This window comes from Pogoniulus pusillus, chromosome 18 (genome assembly GCF_015220805.1).
Source record: "Pogoniulus pusillus isolate bPogPus1 chromosome 18, bPogPus1.pri, whole genome shotgun sequence".
Taxonomy (NCBI): Eukaryota; Metazoa; Chordata; class Aves; order Piciformes; family Lybiidae; genus Pogoniulus; species Pogoniulus pusillus.
In genome coordinates this window covers 20,274,255-20,294,472 of record NC_087281.1, presented here as the reverse complement: position 1 = coordinate 20,294,472, position 20,218 = coordinate 20,274,255, and the positions used below count along the sequence as shown (strand labels likewise).

The following is a 20,218-nucleotide window of genomic DNA, read 5'->3' as shown; positions in this document are numbered from 1 at the left end:
CACCTTTGCCTATGAGTGCTTCTAGCCCTCGAACTAATAACAAATGTTGATGGCAGCTCTATTTTGCAGAGTTGCCTGTCTCACCTGAAAAGGATTGCTAAAAGCTTGTGAAACAGCATTTGCTTGTTGCTCTAACCCAGTTCATTAAGTGTAATTAAAGCTAGCCATTAAGCGTGGTTAAAGCTTGTGCAAAAGTAACTCTTAGCATTGTATCAGGATAATGCAGCTATCATCCCATGCATGCTCACTTCCCATTGTTCATTTATGCTTATGGGCTACAATCATAAACATGCTTGATGTCAATAAGGTTAACAACACCCTTACCCCGGGATACATTTCAGAGTATCCTGGCAGTGTATCCCAGGATACACTTGCCACAGTGTCTGTATAACCACCTGAGCAAGACTTCTGCTCACTGCCAAAAGCAGGCCAGACATAACAAGCTGGCTTCCATCGAGGACCTGTAGGTAACATGAACATATACAAACACATTCCTTCCAATTAAAGAAATGTATTTGGGTGACTGGCAACAAGATGGTGTGATCATGTATGCTCCAGCCTCTGGGAAGGTGGCTACCTATCTCTTGGAGTACGAATCCCAGAGCAAGTCCTGCTCATGGAGCTTGTCAGGCTTCACAGTTTTGAAACACAACATTGTGCACAGCAGTCATTCTTGCTATCGGCTACTGAGGACAGACAGGACATTTCAGCCTTATGAGAGTGATTAAAGTCACCTAATTATAGCTATGCAATGACAAAATCTGAGCTCACAGATATTAAGTTAGCCAGGCTTTCAAATCTTTCATGTCCTGTGGCTTAGATTATTCCTGCTTTATAATTTTTCAGATCCCTGTTATGTGTCCAATTAATTCTGTGGGAAGACGACAGTCCTCAAATGAACACAGAGTAAATGCAATCAATAACAAACAGGCTGTTATGAGAGTTCAAATCATTATTTCATTGTTAATATTTTCCAGTAGTTCAGGCTTAGTAATTTTTTTTCTGTGATGTATGATGCATTAAATAAAAAAAGTAATAATGCCCCAAAAGGAATCTGTGATGGTTTAGGTGTTCCCTGCCTCCCCACACTTTGGAAATCACCCAGACTAGACTCAGCCAGCTCTGGAAATTGAATGAAGCTTATATTTACAGCTTAGCAGAATATACAAGCAGATATTTACAGTACATGCAGTTTTATACAGCTCTCCCAGAAACCTGAGTCCCCAGGAGGGGCTCCCAGCTGCCCCTTCACCTTCCCCCTACCCCTCTCAACCTTACCCCAGTCCCAAGGAAGAGTGAAGGATCAGCCAGGGGGTTAGGAAGCAAAGTGGATTAATCAGAAAAACAGCAGAGAAACAGAGGGTGAGGTTAGAGAGAGAGATGCAGCTCGGAGCTCCCCAGCAGGAGTAGTGAGACTCCCTTACCTATGTTTGGATTTTTTGTTTTTATACACCTCAGCAAACCTATGAGTGAGGTAGACATCAGCCTTGTTTTCCTTCCACAGCCTATAATCTAGTTCTTCTCACCAAAACATTCTAGCTAGGATTGCACTAGCACAGAAGCAAATAAGTTTTGACAAGCCATGACTCTTCCTCAGCACAAGAGATTTGCACATAACGTAGCTAAGAGGTAGTTTTGACCCCAGCATGTATAATTGACTCTTAACTTGACATATATAAAGGAAAGTTTTATTTTTATCTCTGTTTTTGTTGCAGTGCAATTCCAAGAAACACCAACTAGCTAGCCAATGTTGACAGCTTGCACTTATCACTAGGCTAGAGATGAACTGCAACACATTACCACAGTGCTCATTACCAATACAGCTTTCCTAGCTAATCTTTTCTCCTAATTTTTATTTAGGGACCTTCTGGCTAGCTTCTATGAAAATTATATGCTAATGATCTGAACAGAATGGTGAGTTTTAAATGGTAGCATGGGAGAAAAAAAAACAGTCCTGCTTGATCTCTTTATGTCATGATAAATGCTATTTAATCAATTAGCACAGCAGAACATAACATCCCATTTCAGACCTGGCACATAGAAAAATGAAAAGGATGAGAGGTTCACACATCTCTAGACCTTCTCCACCATGTAAAAGAGCACTGTAGGTGGTATCAGAGATTGTTCAGGAGTGTAGTCAGTGAGACAGCAAATTAGATGCTCTTCTGCAAGTCTACCACAGGAAATTGCCAAGGTTGTGACTGCTGCTAGTAGTGACACCACATCAGAGACAGGGTTACAGAGCTGTGCGCTCTGGAGATGTCAGACAGCAGGGGAACCCAACAGGCATCTTGGGATGCCTGCTGACAGTTAAATCTCCAGGAGGTTTAACATGGGGCTCTGGGCCCCTGAAATGCCCCAGAATAAGAAATGTGGCTTCCAACTCTGTCTGCCTCTTTCTCCACTACTTGCTTGAGATTGAAAGTATTTCAGAAACTGAAGGCAGAATTCAGATGCTGACTAACTATGGACTAAAGACACTGCTGCAGTAATGATGAGTGCTTCACAGTTATTCGCCAGGGCTATACAACAAATAAAAATTACTTCTGAATATATTAGAGATAAAGAAGAAAAAGATGTTTCATAATGTTATCACCTATCAATGAGTGTAAAGGGTTAAATGTGTGAACAGGTAGGAAAATACATTTGATTCACATTCCGGAAAGCTTTCATTAAGAGCATGATGAAATATAAAAGTTCTATGTTCAATGATTAACACAAACAGATCAAGAGCAATGACAGAAATAGTTGAGAAGCAGCACAAGATGGCATTTAGAGGCTAGCTCATTTCCTCCAATCTGTGATGAAGTTTCTTTCTGAAGACTATGAAATCCACACAACATCAACATTGTGCCCTATGCTTCTGGCTCCTACTCAGAATGAGTGAAAAATAGAGATGGTCAGAATGTACACTAATGACTCAAAAGGCAAAGCTTTGATCTGAAAGATATTTGACCTTTTTTCCTAAATATGGTGGTAAGGAATTTTTCTTCCTAATAGGAGCAAAAGAAGCAAGAGTCCCTCAGGAATCCCTTTCGTGGAATCTGCAAAGCAAGGACTAAAGGTTTGCAGCTCTCTGCCCATCTTTCTAGACCTCCAAAAGAATGTTACCTACTTAAACACATGAACATTTGCAGATTTAACTGCCAGAAATGTTTCCATATGGACAGAATCAGACCATGGGGCTGGGAGATGCTAATTCAGTATAGGAAATGAGCCAGAAGGAAAAAGCACCAGATGTATTTGACATGGACCCCTACAACGTCCCACTTGCCAAATTGGAGAGATGTGGATTTGATGGATAAGGAATTGGCTGGATGGTCACATCCAGAGAGTAGTGCTTAATAGCTTGATGTCCAGATGGAGAGCAGTGACAAGTGGTGCCCCTCAGGTGTCTGTACTGGGACATGTGCTATTTAATATTTTTATCAATGACATAGTGGGATCAAGGGCACCATCAGCAAGTTTGCAGATGACATCAAACTGTGTGGTGGTGTTGACACACTAGAGGGACAGGAGGTCACTCAGAGGGACCTGGACAAGCTGGAGAGCTGGGCCCAGGTGAACCTTGTGAAGTTCAACAAGAGCAAGTACAGGGTCCTGCAACTGGAATGGATCAATCCTCACTACTTATACAGACTGGGAGATGAGGTGATAGAAAGCAACCCTGTGGAAAGAGACTTGGGGGTGCTGGTGGATGAGAAGCTGGACAGGAGCAGACAGTGTGTGCTTGCAGCCCAGAAGGCAAATCATATCCTGGGCTGCATCAAAAGAAATGCGGCCAGCAGATCCAGAGAGGTGATTCTGCCACTTTGCTCTGCTATGGTGAGACCTGACCTGCACTACTGCATCCAGTGCAGTAGACAGCAATGAGGTCCCCCCTAAGCCTCCTCTTTTCCAGGCTAAACAACCTCAGCTCCCTCAGCCTCTCCTCATAGGGTTTGTGTTCCAGCTGTATAAAACAGATGTACAATTGCTAGTCAAAATAACTCTTACATATCACCCCTGCCCCCATTACTGCTAGAGTTGGATATTATCTTACTACAATTTCTGACAGAGTTTGCAATATTCTTTCTTCACAACCCACAATTAAATGCTCCCTGTAGAAAAGATGTGGTGTTTTGTTGTTATTCTCCTCAGATTAACTATTGTTCTCTGGCCACAAACACCTTGGCCAATTGTGTAACCCACTTGATGTATATGTTTGATAAACACATAAATGACTGCAGATAAAGAAGCCCACAGAGGACTGAAATCAAGAGTAGGTCAAAACCAACAAAAGCCACTGATTTCAATGCCGTTGTACAGTACGTGGCCATCTGAAATGGCAGAAGTCTCCTCACCAGAGAAAGAAAATCTGTTACAAGCTTATTCTGTATGATACACAGATCCTAAAGGTTACCAAAGCACACCCTGCCACCTTCTGCAAAACACACTCCACAATAAACAGCCTCAGCCTTTGGCTGAATAAAACATAGATACTCTCCACAAACGACCCTGGAGCATGATATGGTAGGGTGTCAACTGGTTCTCTCCAAGATCATCCAGTCCAACCTATCACCCAGCCCTATCCAATCAACTAGACCATGGCACTAAGTGCCTCATCCAGTACTTTGGTTAGCTGCAGCAGCTTTCTTGCCCTGAGTTACACTGGCTTTGTGGAGAGAAAGAGGGATCAGTAGGTAACTGAAAGCCAGTTTCATGGATATTCCCAATATGCAACTACTCAAGAAAATGAAGATAACCAAAAATGTGATAAAGTAAGACTAATAAATACTACTGGAGGCTTTTTGATGCTTTGCTGTGTCACAGAAGAGCCAGTTATCTCAAGAATATGACTACTTAGAAATTGTTCAATTATACATGAAATGCATTATCATCACATTTCCACCAGAGAAAACGTATTAATGTTCAATTGAGCCTGAACTAGTGATGAAATAGGTGAGAATAAACTGCTGGATACCCTGACTGAAGGTTCAAAATGGCATTTTAATGAAGTAGAGATTAATTTGTACATGAAATCACCACAATGGTCTATTTGGTCCCACTCAAGTTATATAAATGCATGCTACTGGATTGCTTTTCATTACCAGTCATGTCTGTGCTGGCCCAGGACCAAAGTAGTGTCTTTCAGTGATGCAGATATCTGTTGCTGATAGGAATGGCTATTTAAACACAATTAGTAATTGCCATTAAATCTGACTGCAAACCACAAGCACTTCCCTTCTCATTTCATTTTGCAGTCCATCACTATTTGCTTGCTACAGTATCTGTAAAGTGGTCATTTTCTGAGTGGATGAAAGACCACTGAGAGAGGTAGCTCATGAAACCTGATGGTTCCCATTTGAATACTTGTGCAGAACACAGGTGGTAAGTCAGCTGAAATGTGTTGTAAAACTGGTGTAACAGGGCATCAGGGTCAGTGTATGCAATACATTTCCTTACATCTGCTCCACATGCACACAGACACCTCTGCTCCAATAATTATCACATTGCCACTTTGGCAGTACTGAGCTGAAAAGCCAAAGAAGGAGAATGGCAGCTCCACTGAAGTGTTCCTTGAGGATTTTGTCTCCTATCTCTCATTAACTTGATGAAACATCATACTGTAAGACAGATAAAGCTCAAATCTGCTCTATCAGCTGTACAAATTGTGCTGCATTAAAGAGCATTGTTGATGAACACTACAACAGCAACTGCTGGAGCATGTAAAATCTCTTCTCCTCACACTCCTGAGTTTCAGATTAAATCAATTAAACCTAAGTTTTCCTGGATGCACAGTCTGTATGCTCCTGATTCTATCTATTTTATGTAGTTCTCTGGAATAAAGAAGAAACTAGTCAAAAATTCCAACTATTAAAACTGCCAGCAAAAGAAAAAACCCATATGATCCAACTCCTCATGGTATCTGCACTTACTGTGTTCCAGTGCTCACCTATTGCTGACAAATGCATTGCTCTTTCATGTTGCCAAATCACTCTGGCTAGTATCAGAGAGTGTACACCTAAGACCAGGTCCTCAGCTGGTATTATATGGCATATAAGCAGCAGCTTCAGTGTCTGGCAGCCAAAGCTTTGGTCTGTACAACCTGGCAAGGTCATGGAAAATTTGTTTTGTTCTGAGCAGCTCACAGTTATGACAGCTAATTAGGAACTACTTCACATGCAACAAAATCTCTGTTGATCCTCCTCATACCACTGGATCATCCAGTGCTGTTTTTTAGGTTTATTTCTCTTTTTGAATGGGCTTATTTCTTTCTCTCCTTTGCTTCCCAGTTCTCAGTGGATTGTCTCCTCTACATGTTACCTCAGTATCTCTCAGAGCTAACCCATTCATTTTGGGTCATTTCCAGTCCTGTGACTCTGTTTCAGCTGCCAGTCATGTCCTCATTTTAATTCTTTATGTCCCCTTCTTCTGCTCTCATATTTCCACAAGTAAAACAGCAAACCAGTTCCTCATCCACTTCTAATATATTCATTACTTAATGATTACAGATAGACTGAATATTCTAAGGCAGCACCAGGTACTTTCTGAGGCTTTCTGTGGTCTTTGTAGCATGTTCTCCAACAGTGAAAGACTTTCCATTATCACTCCTTGATAGAAACCTGCTAGCCAAGATGTTAGCATAGGATGAAGGAGCAAGCTTAATAACTTTCTTCATGAGACCTGTTCCAAGAGGAATGTCATCAGGCTCATGAGTACCATGATCTCCATAAAGCACTTCTTTCACAGCAAACTCCTTCAGAAGCTTAATTCCCTGCTCAACGGTGTTCCACTTCTTGGCAGCCCATGGCAGATCATCTCGGGAAGGATATCTCATAGCCACAGCCAACAGAAGGTGTGTCCACAAGCTAACCCTACCAAGAGGACTTGCTAGGTATTTGTCCACTCCACTCTCCTTTATGAGTGGCCCTAGCTGCTTGGCAGACTTGTCTCCTACCTGCAGGGCATTTCAACCAATGCCACGGCATCTCACTAGCCAGCTTAGGATTGGCTCACCTGATTCCCTTGAGTATTCTTTTCTAACTTCCCTGATCTCTCTGAGGGGATCACTGGAATCCTGGATGTCATCCTTCCCCTCTTCCTCTTGTTGTTCTGGTTGTCCCTGGCCTAGAAACAGAACTTTCCTAAGAGCACTCTTAAATTCCTCAGAACCATCCTCTTTCTTGGCAGCCAATCTTGTTCTGTTGCTGGTTGCTTGGGAGAAGAGACCAATCCCCCACCTGGCTACAACCTCCCTTCAGGTAGTTGTAGACAGCAATGAGGTCACCCCTGAGCCTCCTCTTCTCCAGGCTAAACACCCCCAGCTCCCTCAGCCCCTCCTCACAGGGTTTGTGTTCCAGGCCCCTCACCAGCTTTGTTGCCCTTCTCTGGACACGTTCCAGCACCTCAACATCTCTCTTGAATTGAGGGGCCCAGAATTGGACACAATACTCAAGGTGTGGCCTGAGCAGTGCTGACTACAGGGGAAGAATAACCTCCAAAGATAAACAGCATGTTCTTTAGGCTCATCTTCGTACCACGACACTCCCTTTTCTCCTCTTTGCTTAAAAGTCATAATAGTAAGCAGTGCTTTTGGCCAAGTGCAAATGTCCATTACAAAATCATAGTGATTTTTTTCTCTTGTTTCATTTTACAAATGGGAATGGATCAATAATTACAGAAATAAACTATTTTCCAAAGGCCATTAAGAAAGGAAGAACGGATTAGCCCATGGTTTAAACACCACACTAGATCTTAAAACATGGTGGCTCTGCCACTAAGCCTCATGTGCAACCTTGCACCAGTCACTTAGTACAATCTTAATTTCTGCAGACAGGATTAAAAAAAAACCAAACAAGCAATACCAGCATGTAAGATCTGGGAGAAACTGCAACCACATGACAGAGAAGTAGAAGTGCCAACATAAAATTCCTGCTTTTGAGTCCTGCCCATCTATTTTATATCCTTGGGTAAGCATAAGCACGTAGTTCAAAATACAGGCTGCCTCCAGAAAAACTAGCACATTAAGAAAGAAGCCTATTAAATAAAACAAGCAACAACTTCTGAAAGAGAAATCCATACAGCCTTGCAGTTTTCCAAACAGTTTTCTTACATTATCATAATCATTAAAATGTATAAAAATGATTATTTCCAAAACAACGCTACCGCGAATTATCACCGCCCCTGTTGCCTAGCAACTAGAGTCATTTTTGAACAGGGAGCTGTATAAACCAGTATTCAGTTGAGAGTTTAAAACACATTCATCTTGGAAATCAAAGGCAAATAATGCAGCACTAATGTAAAGCTGAGATGGTCTTTAAAAGAAATGGCACTAACAATTGCTGCAGCTTAGCAGAACCCTCCTCCTTAGCAGATCTGAGCCCTCTCAAACTTGTTCTGGGCAGGAGTTGACTCCCTTGCTCTTCCTTGGGCTTGCAAGTGTTTCTTTCCAGATTTTTATGAAGATATTTGATATTCCTTTAGGGAAAATAATTCTTGCCTAGTCTTCTGAGGGATTCACTTGTAAGTCAGGAGCAAAAGAAAACAGTGACATTAAAGGGCAATGTATTTGATTAAAATTGTTGGGTTTGTGTAACATACTAAGCTGGAAGAATTTATTGGTTCATACTAAGACAGAATGGTGTGCTTAGCAGGGCTCAGAGCAGGTCTGGACACAATACAGTGACAAAGAGCCCACTGAGATGTTATATACAGACTTTATAAGACACAAACTCCCAGAAATCACTGCCTTGTCACTCATTCACTGCATATGGCTGTCCATGATAGAGATTCTTCCAAGGTTTTAAGACCCCTGTAGAATGCAACTTGAATGCAGGACGTGATCCTAAATCAGATCAACCTATAGTTTAGTGTTTCAGAATTCTACATTACTTAAAACTTTAGTAGATGAGCTCCCAAAGTGGGAGGGGAAAGGGGGAGAGGTGGAGATGATGTTCCCAAGGCGTAAGAATGGTTTTGCTTTATGGGTACAGGATAAACACCTAGCCCACTGAAGGCAATGCAGTAGCATCTGCTTATGCTAGCTGTGACTATGAACAAGCTTTTCCCTACAACTACTACCTACAGAGATAAAGCTGGACATAGCACTGAAAGGAGTTTAAGAGAGTGCAGTCTCTCAGAGTTTAGAGAACTTAATCTCTGCAGTAAGAAAAATCCTGGTGTCCATGACATTTTGAGTTTCTAGGCTCTCAGGAAGCCATGCAGTGCCTACTGGCATGCTATCATAAAACTCTGAATGGCTGTTTAATAGCTTAGATAATTAAAAGATGCTTTATTTTGTCTGCTGCTCTGTGGAAATCTGCTCAGACTACACACAGCGTGGGCAATACTGTCACATAAGAAAACACTTCCATTTTTTTCCTTGGGTCTCACTCAAAATATATATAATATATATAATAATGAAATAGAAGACCTCACAAGCAAGGGAAATAAGCCAGACAGACTAACTGTTGTTCTAAAGAAGAGGTGCTACTGAATACTGATCACATTTGTCTATGGAATGCTCAGCCTCTTATAAAATGCAGCACCTCTCTCCCTTCCCCTTCCCTGCCAAGAAGCAGCACACACCTGTCCTGCCAGATCACTGAGCAAATAGCAATTGTGCTCACCCAGCCACCAACACTCTTAATTTTGTTGCTCATAGCCACATTTGGGAAGAAATCCTTTCTGTAACTCTTCTCAGCAAGAACTGGACAAAATTTGCTCTAAAATATGCCAATGTTTTTCAAATTATATTTTAAAAGGCATCCTTGGAGACATTACCTCTGATTTACAGATGAACAACAATTTCTTTGGGTTTATACTATCTACTTTTACAGGAGCAAATTCAAGGGGAGATGTTGGCCTGAAGAAAGCTTTTCTCTTCTTTCAGCAACACAGAAACTCTGATGAACAGGTGTGCCAGCACCTCTGGCTGTGTTAGCTCAGAAGTGCAGCAGCTGGGAATCACAGAAATTTGGTAGTGGAGCTAGGAGATGTGTTTGGTAACACTTGTCTCCCAGTCAGGCATTGCCAGGAAAGACAGCTGGTAACTATTTCTTGTATGCTTAGTTCTGGCTGAGGCAGCAGCATTAACATCATTTTTCTATTCCTGTACTTCCCCATAAAAACTGGCAGGAGTTTGATAAGCATCGTGTGAGTAGTTTGTGAAGTACAGAGCTCAAGCTGCTTTCACTAGGTGCACAATCCACAAACACTTAATGAACATTTATTTATACACGGAAATTTTGTTGGTTCTTGATGTCTGAGTGAATTCCAGGAACAGGAATATTTCCAAAGAGCATGATCTAAGCCTAGAGTGTCAAGTAATTTGGGAAACCAAATGTCAGAAGAAAAACAACTAAACTCAATCTTTAATTTCTAAAATGAAGACAAAATCAAAGGGGTAAAATTTTCAATATCTTGCCATTTCAAACAAACATAAGAAATTATGTGGACCAAAACATTTCTGTGAATGAGATGGTTCATTTTTCATGTCATGTTGTTGTGTCTAACTTCAGATCTCATTTGTGCGTCATTCATGAATGGTGATATTCATTGGCAGTAGAAGAGGAGGCTCAGGGGGGACCTCATTGCTGCCTACAACTACCTGAAGGGAGGTTGTAGCCAGGTGGGGGTTGGTCTCTTCTGCCAGACAACCAGCAACAGAACAAGGGGACACAGTCTCAAGTTGTGCCAGGATAGGTATAGGCTGGATGTTAGGAGGAAGTTGTTGGCAGAGAGAGTGATTGGCATTGGAATGGGCTGCCCAGGGAGGTGGTGGAGTCACCATCCCTGGAGGTGTTCAAGAAAAGCCTGGATGAGGCACTTAGTGCCATGGTCTGGTTGACTGGCTAGGGCTGGGTGTTAGGTTGGACTGGATGATCTTGGAAGTCTCTTCCAACCTGGTTGATTATATGATTTCTATGATGCTTAGTTGGTAGTCCCTAGGCTTTAGGCCAGAGAAAAGCAATATTGTCCACAACACCAGAAACTTCTCAATAGGAAGGCTGCAGTACTATCTGGGCTGGGTAATGAATCCACACAGGCTTTCAAACTGGCACACAAGACAAATGAAATGAGACAACAATGAAGAGAAATGAGTACAAAACATATGCACCAGACAAGCAATTCCTCTCATTTCCCAGAAGCCACCTGCAGCAGAAAAGGCCACTTGTCCAGTGTGACAAATAGGACTTACTTGTTTTCGCAAGTGAAAGGCTGACTCCGAGGTTCAGACCACCCGAGATAAAATGCAGGGCAACTTTGGACCACAGAAAGAATCTCATGGTAAACACAAAGAAACTCAACTCCACACAATGGACAGCAAAACAATGTACTCTGAGGTCCTGCATTATGGCAGCAAAGTCAGTCTATGAAGCAAATATGAAACTGGCTCTCAGATACTTCAAGAAGTCTTTGAACAGTCCTAGAAGATAAAATGCACAGGCATCCCCTCACCAGGTGCAACACAGAGTAACACTTACTTGTACGGAATGTGTTTGCTTCCATTGACGAGGGCAAGGATGACATTACCCAGCGCTGACAGCGAGAGACAGAGGCCAGGGCTTCCCTCTCGGTTTTTGCTGAGTGCCTTCACGCAGCTCCCCAAGTCGATAAGGTGCAAGCGGCTGCGACCTCCAGACACTGCCATAAACAAAGCAAGCAAACAGTCAGCATGTGGCTCTAAAAGCAGCTTCCTAGGAAAGCAAAAAGCTCACCACGACTTGCAAAGAGGAAACCATCCAGGCACCTTTCCTAATTCACATTACCAGCAGCAAGTTGGAGAGGTTCTACTAACAAATTGTTATCTTTTACTGCTGTACATTGCTGTCCAGTCTTGCTTAAAATTGCCAAGGCTTTCAGTACTCACCTGCTCCTGAAGGCTTAACTCTGTGGGACTCATCACTGTGCTTTATTTATTGTTTAGTTTTTAAAACACACCTCTATTAGCCTGTATCTCTGTTTGCTCCATTTCTATCCCTGTCATTACAGATCCCTGGTCCAGAAAACTACAGGCTGGGAATTGCTGCTGAGCTGTGATCCTGTGGTAGCTTCTCTTCTGTTTTTCATCTTGAACGCTTGATCAACACAACTTGTGGCACCTACAGGACATTTTACTTTGCTTTAAGTCTTTATACTTTTACATCATCATTTGGGCTAATGCCACAGCACAGGTAATGGATTATGGACAAGCTGCTCCATTATGAAAATAGTCTCTGTAAAAGTGGCAGTGAATCTCCATAGCTTTTTTGTTATGTACTCCATATCAACATATTGTATTTAAAGATGCTACCACTGAAACACTATTTTATCTCTTTAAAAGCATATGGTTTCTTATGAATCCAGGATGGGGATTATATAGGCTTTACAGACAATCTCCTAGTTGGGATTATGTTACATCTGATCTTTGACCACTCCTCTATAATCTCAAGAGTGAGTTTATGGAATCATAGAATTGTTTTGGTTGGAAAAAGATCTCTAAGATCATCGAGTCCAACAACTAACCTAACACCACCTTGGCCATTAAACCATGTCCTGAAGTGCAACATCTAAACGTATTTTAACATCTCCAGGGGCTCCACCACCACCTCTCTGCACAGCCTATTCCAATACCTGAATGCTCTTTCTGTAAAGATTTTTTTTCCTACCTGTGACTTAAATGATATTAACCTACACTGAAAAAATAAGGAGAGAGATATTTGATTTGCAAGCACTGCAAAACACTGGGCTCACTGCTTGGTCCTACTACCTGGTGTCCAGAAAGCCACAATAGTGTTCTGTACAATGAGTTATATATAATGCTATAATTCTGTTTCAGTTGTGATAGCTAATTAAAAATAACAACAACTTTGCAAATATATTTTTATGATAAAAGGAAATATAAATAAGGAGAAAAGAGAGGGAAGAGGGAAGACGGAATGGGGAAGCAGGAGAGGAAGAAGGGGAAGAAATTAAAAGAAAAGAAGAAGAAGAGAGAAGACTTCTATTAAAACAATTTATGCTATAGGATTTAAGAATAATAATCAATAAAGGCAGCCAGCATCTCTGTCAACAAGTGTCACAACATAGTAACTTCTGAGGTCTTTTAAAGTCCTGTTAGCCTTTGAGCTGCATTAGGCATTAGGCGACAGAGGACCCCCATGTGTTAAATTATACTGCAATACTGGTTAAGTCAGGCTGAGTATTGTGAAATAGAAGTGAAAAATAATTCTGATTAATGCTGGTGGATAGACATTTAAAGTGCTGTAATGGTCCACATATTATACAACAGCCCATTAAAAATGCCCATGGTTTCCCACCACTGTACTCTCAGTGTTGGGAAACCTCTCATGTGGAAGTACCCATATGTGCAACAGGCTTCTGCCCTTGCTGCATCTTCACTTCCTCTAAACTGCTCACGGAGGACTTTTTCCTCCCTTTAAGAGTTCTTAAAACTCTTACACTTGAGTCTGAGTCCTGTGAGACTCAGAAAGCTGAAATACTTTCCTTAGAGAAAAAAAAAGGATTGTGTTTAGTTGCACCTGGAAATGGCTGCAGGTGACTTTGCTTAATGATATATAGTAGATATTTTTGTTGGTAATGTTGTAAGACATTGAGGAAACAGAAGAAAATTAAAGAAATTGTTACTCTTCAAATTCTCATTTGTATTGTTTCCACACACACTCCTACTACAGAGGTTGAGGAAATACAGAATAATGTGTTCATTCTTTCCTTCTTATTTAACTTACAAGTCAAAGTAAGACATTTTAGGGATGCCAGATCCACTTGCTTGACCTGAAAATTAAGTTATTTGTTAGGCAAGTTCTCCACTAATGTGCCTGGAAACTGCAGAGAAAAGAACATCCTAACACTTGCCTTTGCCTATGACCACAAAGACTGCAGAGCTGACAGCTGAAAAATGATTGTGCCAGTTCTGCCACAATGCTATCTATTTCAGTGGTGCTAAGCTTGCTTCGTGACATTCCTAGTAATGAATTTAACAGGAAGGTAAGTACAGTACCAATGTGTTATTCTAGCAGTCATTTTTTACCAAAAGCTTACTTTAGCCAGCCCTTTAATCTCTTATCCTTTAGGAGCTGGTTTGCTTTCTCTCTCTTCCCCCTCCCGCCCCCTTTTTCCATTTTCCTACCCATCTTTAAATCCAGTTACCAAAATCTATATATCACTGCTATCTCCACTTTTTTCCCCCTGAAAAGTCCTTCATTACAGCACGAGGCAGTGATAATCACTAAGCACCCTTTTAGAGCAGCAGGGAATTCTGCCCTTATACAACTGTCAGTAAGATCTGACCCTGCCTGGCTTGTGAGGCCACTCAGATATAGGAACTTGAAGACAAAGATATAACTAAAGACAGTGGTCCAAGCATGCCATATTATAAACCAACAGGATTATGTCTTCTATAATGACTCATTTGAAAACAAGTCATGAGAGGCACAAGAAAATACTTTTTCCCATTTTATTAATTGCATTAGAAAATAATGGGAAATGACTGTGTGCATCAAGGGACCTGAGGGTACTGAGAGATAGTAGGCTGAAGGTGAGCCAGCAGTGTGCCCAGGTGGCCAAGAGAGCCAATGGCATCCTGGCCTGCATCAGGAACAGTGTGGCCAGGAGGACAAGGGAGGTTATTCTGTCCCTGTACTCAGCACTGGTCAGGCCACACCTTGAGTGCTGTGTTCAGTTCTGGGCTCCTCAATTCAACAGAGATGTTGAGGTGCTGGAAGGTGTCCAGAGAAGGGCAACAAAGCTGGTGAAAGGCCTGGAACACAAGCCCTACAAGGAGAGGCTGAGGGAGCTGGGGGTGTGCAGCCTGGAGAAGAGGAGGCTCAGGGGTGACCTCATTGCTGTCTACAACTACCTGAAGGGAAGTTGTAGCCAGGTGGGGGGTGGCCTCTTCTGCCAGGCAACCAGCAACAGAACAAGGGGACACAGTCTCAAGTTGTGCTGGGGGAAGTCTAGGCTGGATGTTAGGAGGAAGTTGTTGGCAGAGAGAGTGATTGGCACTGGAATGGGCTGCCCAGGGAGGTGGTGGAGTCACCATCCCTGGAGGTGTTCAAGACAAGCCTGGCTGAGGCACTTAGTGCCATGGTCTGGTTGACTGGCTAGGGCTGGGTGCTAGGCTGGACTGGATGATCTTGGAGGTCTCTTCCAACCTGGTTGATTCTATGATTCTATGATCTGTATTTGTGTCCAGTAAAAAGCATGGAGCATTAAATAATTACAATAATAATTCCCTCAAAATCAGCCATCTTCATCCCTACGAATCAGTCTGAGCATTCATAATCTTCCTTTCCACCGGAGGGTGGTTAATTAATAAACCTTTAGTTAATTGAGACTTCTGCCTGCCAATTCCATAGAGGATATTACTTAAACACATGTAAACTGCATTTCCATTTAGAGTAACTTTCTGGTTTCCTCTCTTGTAAGTATAGTCAGTGTATTCAAGCACTAGACATTAATACTGCACCAGTGCTCACCCACTGGGCATCAGCATAGTTTACAATCTGTTCCTTACTACAAATAACCTATGCAGAGCCAGGACCTGAAGCACATGCTATTTCAGCAGAATTGCTTAAGCCTACAAACTTGAAGCAAAGATCTCTGATGTCTTTCAAATAGACATGAATAAATAAAACTATTAATTTTAAAAAACATTGTAATGTGAGAGTCTTTTGTTTGGGTTTCTTTTATTTCCCCTCCAGCACATGTGCTTCTTGTAATATAGGAAGCTTTTATCACTGAGCTTACTGAAAAAAAAGAAAATCTCATCTGTATATCTCCAGCTATAAACAGCTTGGGAGACTTGAAACATTAGATAAATGTCATAAAAGAAGGACACTGAGATGCTTGAACGTGGCCAGAGAAGGGCAATGAGGCTGGTGAGAGGTCTTGAACACAAGCCCTACAAGGAGAGGCTGAGTGAGCTGGGATTGTTTAGCCTGGAGAAGAGGAGGCTCAGGGGAGACCTCATTGCTGTCTACAATTACCTGAAGGGAGGTTGTAGCCAGGAGGAGGTTGCTCTCTTCTCTCTGGCCAGCAACAGAGCAAGAGGACACATCCTCAGGCTACGCCAGGGGAAATTTAGGCTCGAGGTGAGGAGAAAGTTCTTCACTGAGAGAGTCATTGGACACTGGAATGGGCTGCCCGGGGAGGTGGTGGAGATGCTGTGCCTGGAGCTGTTCAAGGCAGGATTGGATGTGGCACTTGGTGCCATGGTCTAGCCTTGAGCTCTGTGGTAAAGGGTTGGACTTGATGATCTATGAGGTCTCTTTCAACCTTGGCGATACTGTGATAAAACCCCCCAAAAAATTGTGTGAGTCCAGGAAAACCTTCTAAAATTACAGGAATGTGTAAGGAGACTTCAAAACACCTTTTCCTTACAAGTAGGAGATGGAAGTAAAGACACAAACTAGTGAAGTTGCCAATGGGAGGGCAATGAGAGGGACTGAAAAGGTCAGAACCTTTACAAGGAACCATGAAAGGGCTTTGTGTAGATGTAGTTGGGTCAGCAGCTAAAATATCATGCAACTCACAGAAAAGGTAAAGTTTAGGCATTGTCAGCATCCACTTACACACATCTAGGTACCAAAGAGGAACAGCTAATATAAGCATGGCAAAGAATTCCTAACAACATTTTCAGCCATGACCTCAACACTAACTGTAGAGATAATACTAAAAGCCAGTTTTTAATTACAGAGGTCCACACAGTGCTAAGGATCAACTGTTAGTATCTCCACAACGGTAACTGAATTGACCAGTCATAGACCAGGCCAGTAGACAGACTCCTGGTATGAATGGCCCCACTCTGTGCTGGATGGGGAACTCTGCCAGTTTTCACCACAGGCTTAGAGGAGACAGAAGGGAGTAAAGGGTGAGCTTACTTCCGCCTTTGCCACTCTTCTCCATGCGGTACTGGTAGATGTGCAGAGTGAAGAGCATGTGGGAGTTGCGGTGATCCTCCTCGTCGCAGTCCCGCTGGCTGCTGTGACGCGAAGCTATGGCAGCATCAAGGAAGAAGGCAGCCTTCTCTGCTGTGGGGGCACGGAGCTCGCTCTGATTCTGAAGCTGCAGTTAACACAAGAGGGAAATGAACCAGAAACTCCCACACAAGTCAACAGTACCAGACAACATCCTGCGGTCAGTGCATGTTGTCAATGTGCTGGCTTCTGATGGAACTGATAAGGAGAAGGTACGTGATGGAATGAAACACTCCTGGCACTAGCAGCAGCAATACCATATCCCCCAGAATAGAATTCAGGCTTTTGAGGGTTTTCACTTGGAATACCTCTGGTGGCAGGTTTTACACAAACTCCAGCAACTGAAAACCATCCTACAGACTGCACCATCCCTGGAGGTGTTCAAGCAAAGCCTGGATGAGGCACTTAGTGCCATGGTCTGGTTGACTGGCTAGGGCTGGGTGTTAGGTTGGACTGGATGATCTTGGAGGTCTCTTCCAACCTGGTTGATTCTATGACTCTATTGCTCCAGTGGGAATATGTGATGACTCAAGTCTCCCATCTAATATTCACCAGACTGGATACCAGAAAGCAAGCTCTCTTTTGATGCTGTGTTTCGCAAAGCACTATAGCCAGGAGTCAGGTGAGAATGAGAACTCCAATCATTATTTAGAATAAAAATGTGGCTGTAGTCTTTGCATAGAATGGAACAGAATGGAAAACGTGACCTAAGTATGTCTAAAGGGCTTAAAATGCAAAGAGACAAAACACAAAACGAATTTTCCTTTAAAATCTCAGAGTTTGTGACTGTTGTGGATGTAAATCATGATTTCTAGATGCCTGGAGCTGAAAATAGGGTACATGACCCTGTAGGTCTTTTCTCTCCTGCCTCCATTCCTCATCCTCGTATAGGCAGTTCTGTGCACTTTCTTGATGGCAACAGGCTTTGCCTTTAAGTTTAAAATACTGTATTCAAGCACCATCATGCTGGGTTGCTCCCTCTATCTCCTCATACAAAAATCAGTTTTGACCACCACAGAGAGCAAAATGAAAGAACAGGCTTTTCCCCACACACACAAATCAAGAGGGAAATAAAAATGCTACAGAGAACTTCCATGAGCCATTTACTTATTCCTGCTAAACCTCCAAACCCGACAAGAGTTTGATTGAGCCTTGACTTGCCCAGCTCAGGCATTTATTTCTTGGCAGCCATTAATAAGTAGCGATTAATTCTTCCTACAAGATCGCTAATGCAAGTGCTATAAATAATGTAGTTTATAAAGAGCTAAACAGCTGTATTAATGGCCTCCAGCTCTTTGTGCAGTACTGTAAATATTTTAGCTTGTGATTTGATAAAAAAAAAGAGATGACACTTTCATTTTTTTATAAGAATGAGGTGAATTTTTGTTTGCACTGAATGCTTTTATATTTTATTACAAACACAAGCCCCTGCTCAACATCAGTTACAGCAGAGGTACAAATATTTAGGCCAGGAGAGCAGATGGCCCTGCAGCTGCAGGTCATAAAGTTTTAGCTTGTTTTAAAGTAAACACTTTATGCTCGGGTAGTTCATGAATTTGAACCATCTCAATAGCTTTAAAAAACCCCCAAACCCAACGAAACCAAAAAAACAACCCCAGTCACATTGCTTGTTTGAGATTAAAATGAACCTTGGATTCACCTGCATGCCACAAATGGGATCTTCACAAAGGTAGACACCTGGGGACTGGCCATCTTGCAGGCTGCCTGTAGCCACTTCTGACAACAGATCTCTCAAATTTTCTTCTTTCCCCCACACTTCCACAGCAGAAATTCGGACTGAGAAGCGGGCTCCTGTCTTCTCTTTGCGTTCGTTAATCAGCTTGAAGAGCCAGGAGATGGCACAAGGGATTATGCCGAGGTTTTGCATGGAGTCATCCTTCCCGATCATGGTGTATGACTTTCCTGTCAGGAATGGGGTGATGGAAAAAAGATAACAACATCTCTCCCAGGACCTCCACAGCATTCTGCCAACAGAGATTATCCTGCACAGCCTCATGAAAACAATTTCTTCAATACAAAAAGGGCAGCGAGGGAGAAGGAAAGGCAGGCAGACAAATGGAAAATGGAGAGCATTTAAATCCAACAGATGAAATCTCGATCTGCTTTCAAAAATCATTACCTCATGCATCCCCCTGACATTCCCCAAGTGGAGTGTTGCAGGCCCCTGGCACACAACACTGCCATCTCTGACATGGGTGAATACTGGGGGGGAAATGAGCAGAGCATAAGTGTCATGGTCTCTAAATATCCCTGCTCTAGATACTCTGTGTGTGTTAGTCTTTGAATATTGTTTCTGTTCAAAGCATCACATTACACTTCATATGCTGGGGTTGGGATTGACACAAACCTGGTCCCAGGCTCATACAAATATAAGTTCATCCAGAAAAAAAAAACCTAACAGATCATCTGGTGGAGCCAACAAGAAGAAATACTTTATGTGGGTCAAAACCCTCCCCCAGTTAGCTATTATTTGACTTTGCAATTATACTTCTGGCTTATTTCTGCTGATTAAGAACAGACACAGAGTATCATCTTATATAATTTTAGCTGTCACTACAGAAAATGCTTGTTTTTTTTGAGCACCTAACGTTATAAGCCAAATGATAAAAGTACACATGCTTTCAGGTAAGTGTTTGTGGCTTCTCTACCTTGTATCCTTTCCTACACTGAATCTGTGGACAAAGATCAGTGAACAGAATACTTCTATGCACGTGCCTGTGTCAAGGTCTGTGTATGTTTGCCATAGGTGGAATGGTGGTGATGCAGTTAGCAAAGTAACTGCAGAGACTCAACTTGTCCTTCAGCATAATCCTAGCTAAGCCAACCTCTCTAAAGGACTTGTGGCACTTGTGAGACACCATTATCTGGTGTCTTGCTTTTCCATCTCATGTGCCATCTCCTGTTTTGACAGGTTCACAGGGTTTAATATCCAAGTGCTTAGCCTAGTGTCACTTCTGCCTGGTCCAGAAGGCATTCATTATTAGCTGGCCAGTGGCCCTGCTCCCTTCATTGTGCCAGCAATGCTGGCATTGCAACATTCAGTACTTTACAGCGTTTATTGCCTTTAATATGAGATAATCATGGCCCCATACAGCTTGATCTTCTTTATGATCTGAATTATCTTTAAGTTTCCTCCGTGTGTCTGTGTTTGAGAACTGAGGTCTCAGCACACATCAAACACAGCCCTCTTCCTTAAATTTTCAAACTGTGATTAGATAATCACTAACAAGATCTGT

At 42.3% G+C, this 20,218-nt stretch overlaps 1 protein-coding gene across 2 annotated transcripts in view; it reads right to left on the bottom strand.

The window, feature by feature from the left end:
- The window catches only part of KIF26B (kinesin family member 26B), a 261,494-nt gene that overhangs the window by 38,230 nt on the left and 203,046 nt on the right, over nt 1-20,218 (bottom strand). For both annotated transcript variants that reach the window (XM_064158678.1, XM_064158680.1), the window contains exons 8-10: nt 18,622-18,884; nt 16,866-17,049; nt 11,469-11,628 (exon numbers count right to left, since the gene is read on the bottom strand). In XM_064158678.1, the coding sequence (XP_064014748.1) occupies nt 11,469-11,628; nt 16,866-17,049; nt 18,622-18,884 (607 nt within the window). The remainder of the gene's footprint in view (nt 1-11,468; nt 11,629-16,865; nt 17,050-18,621; nt 18,885-20,218) is intronic.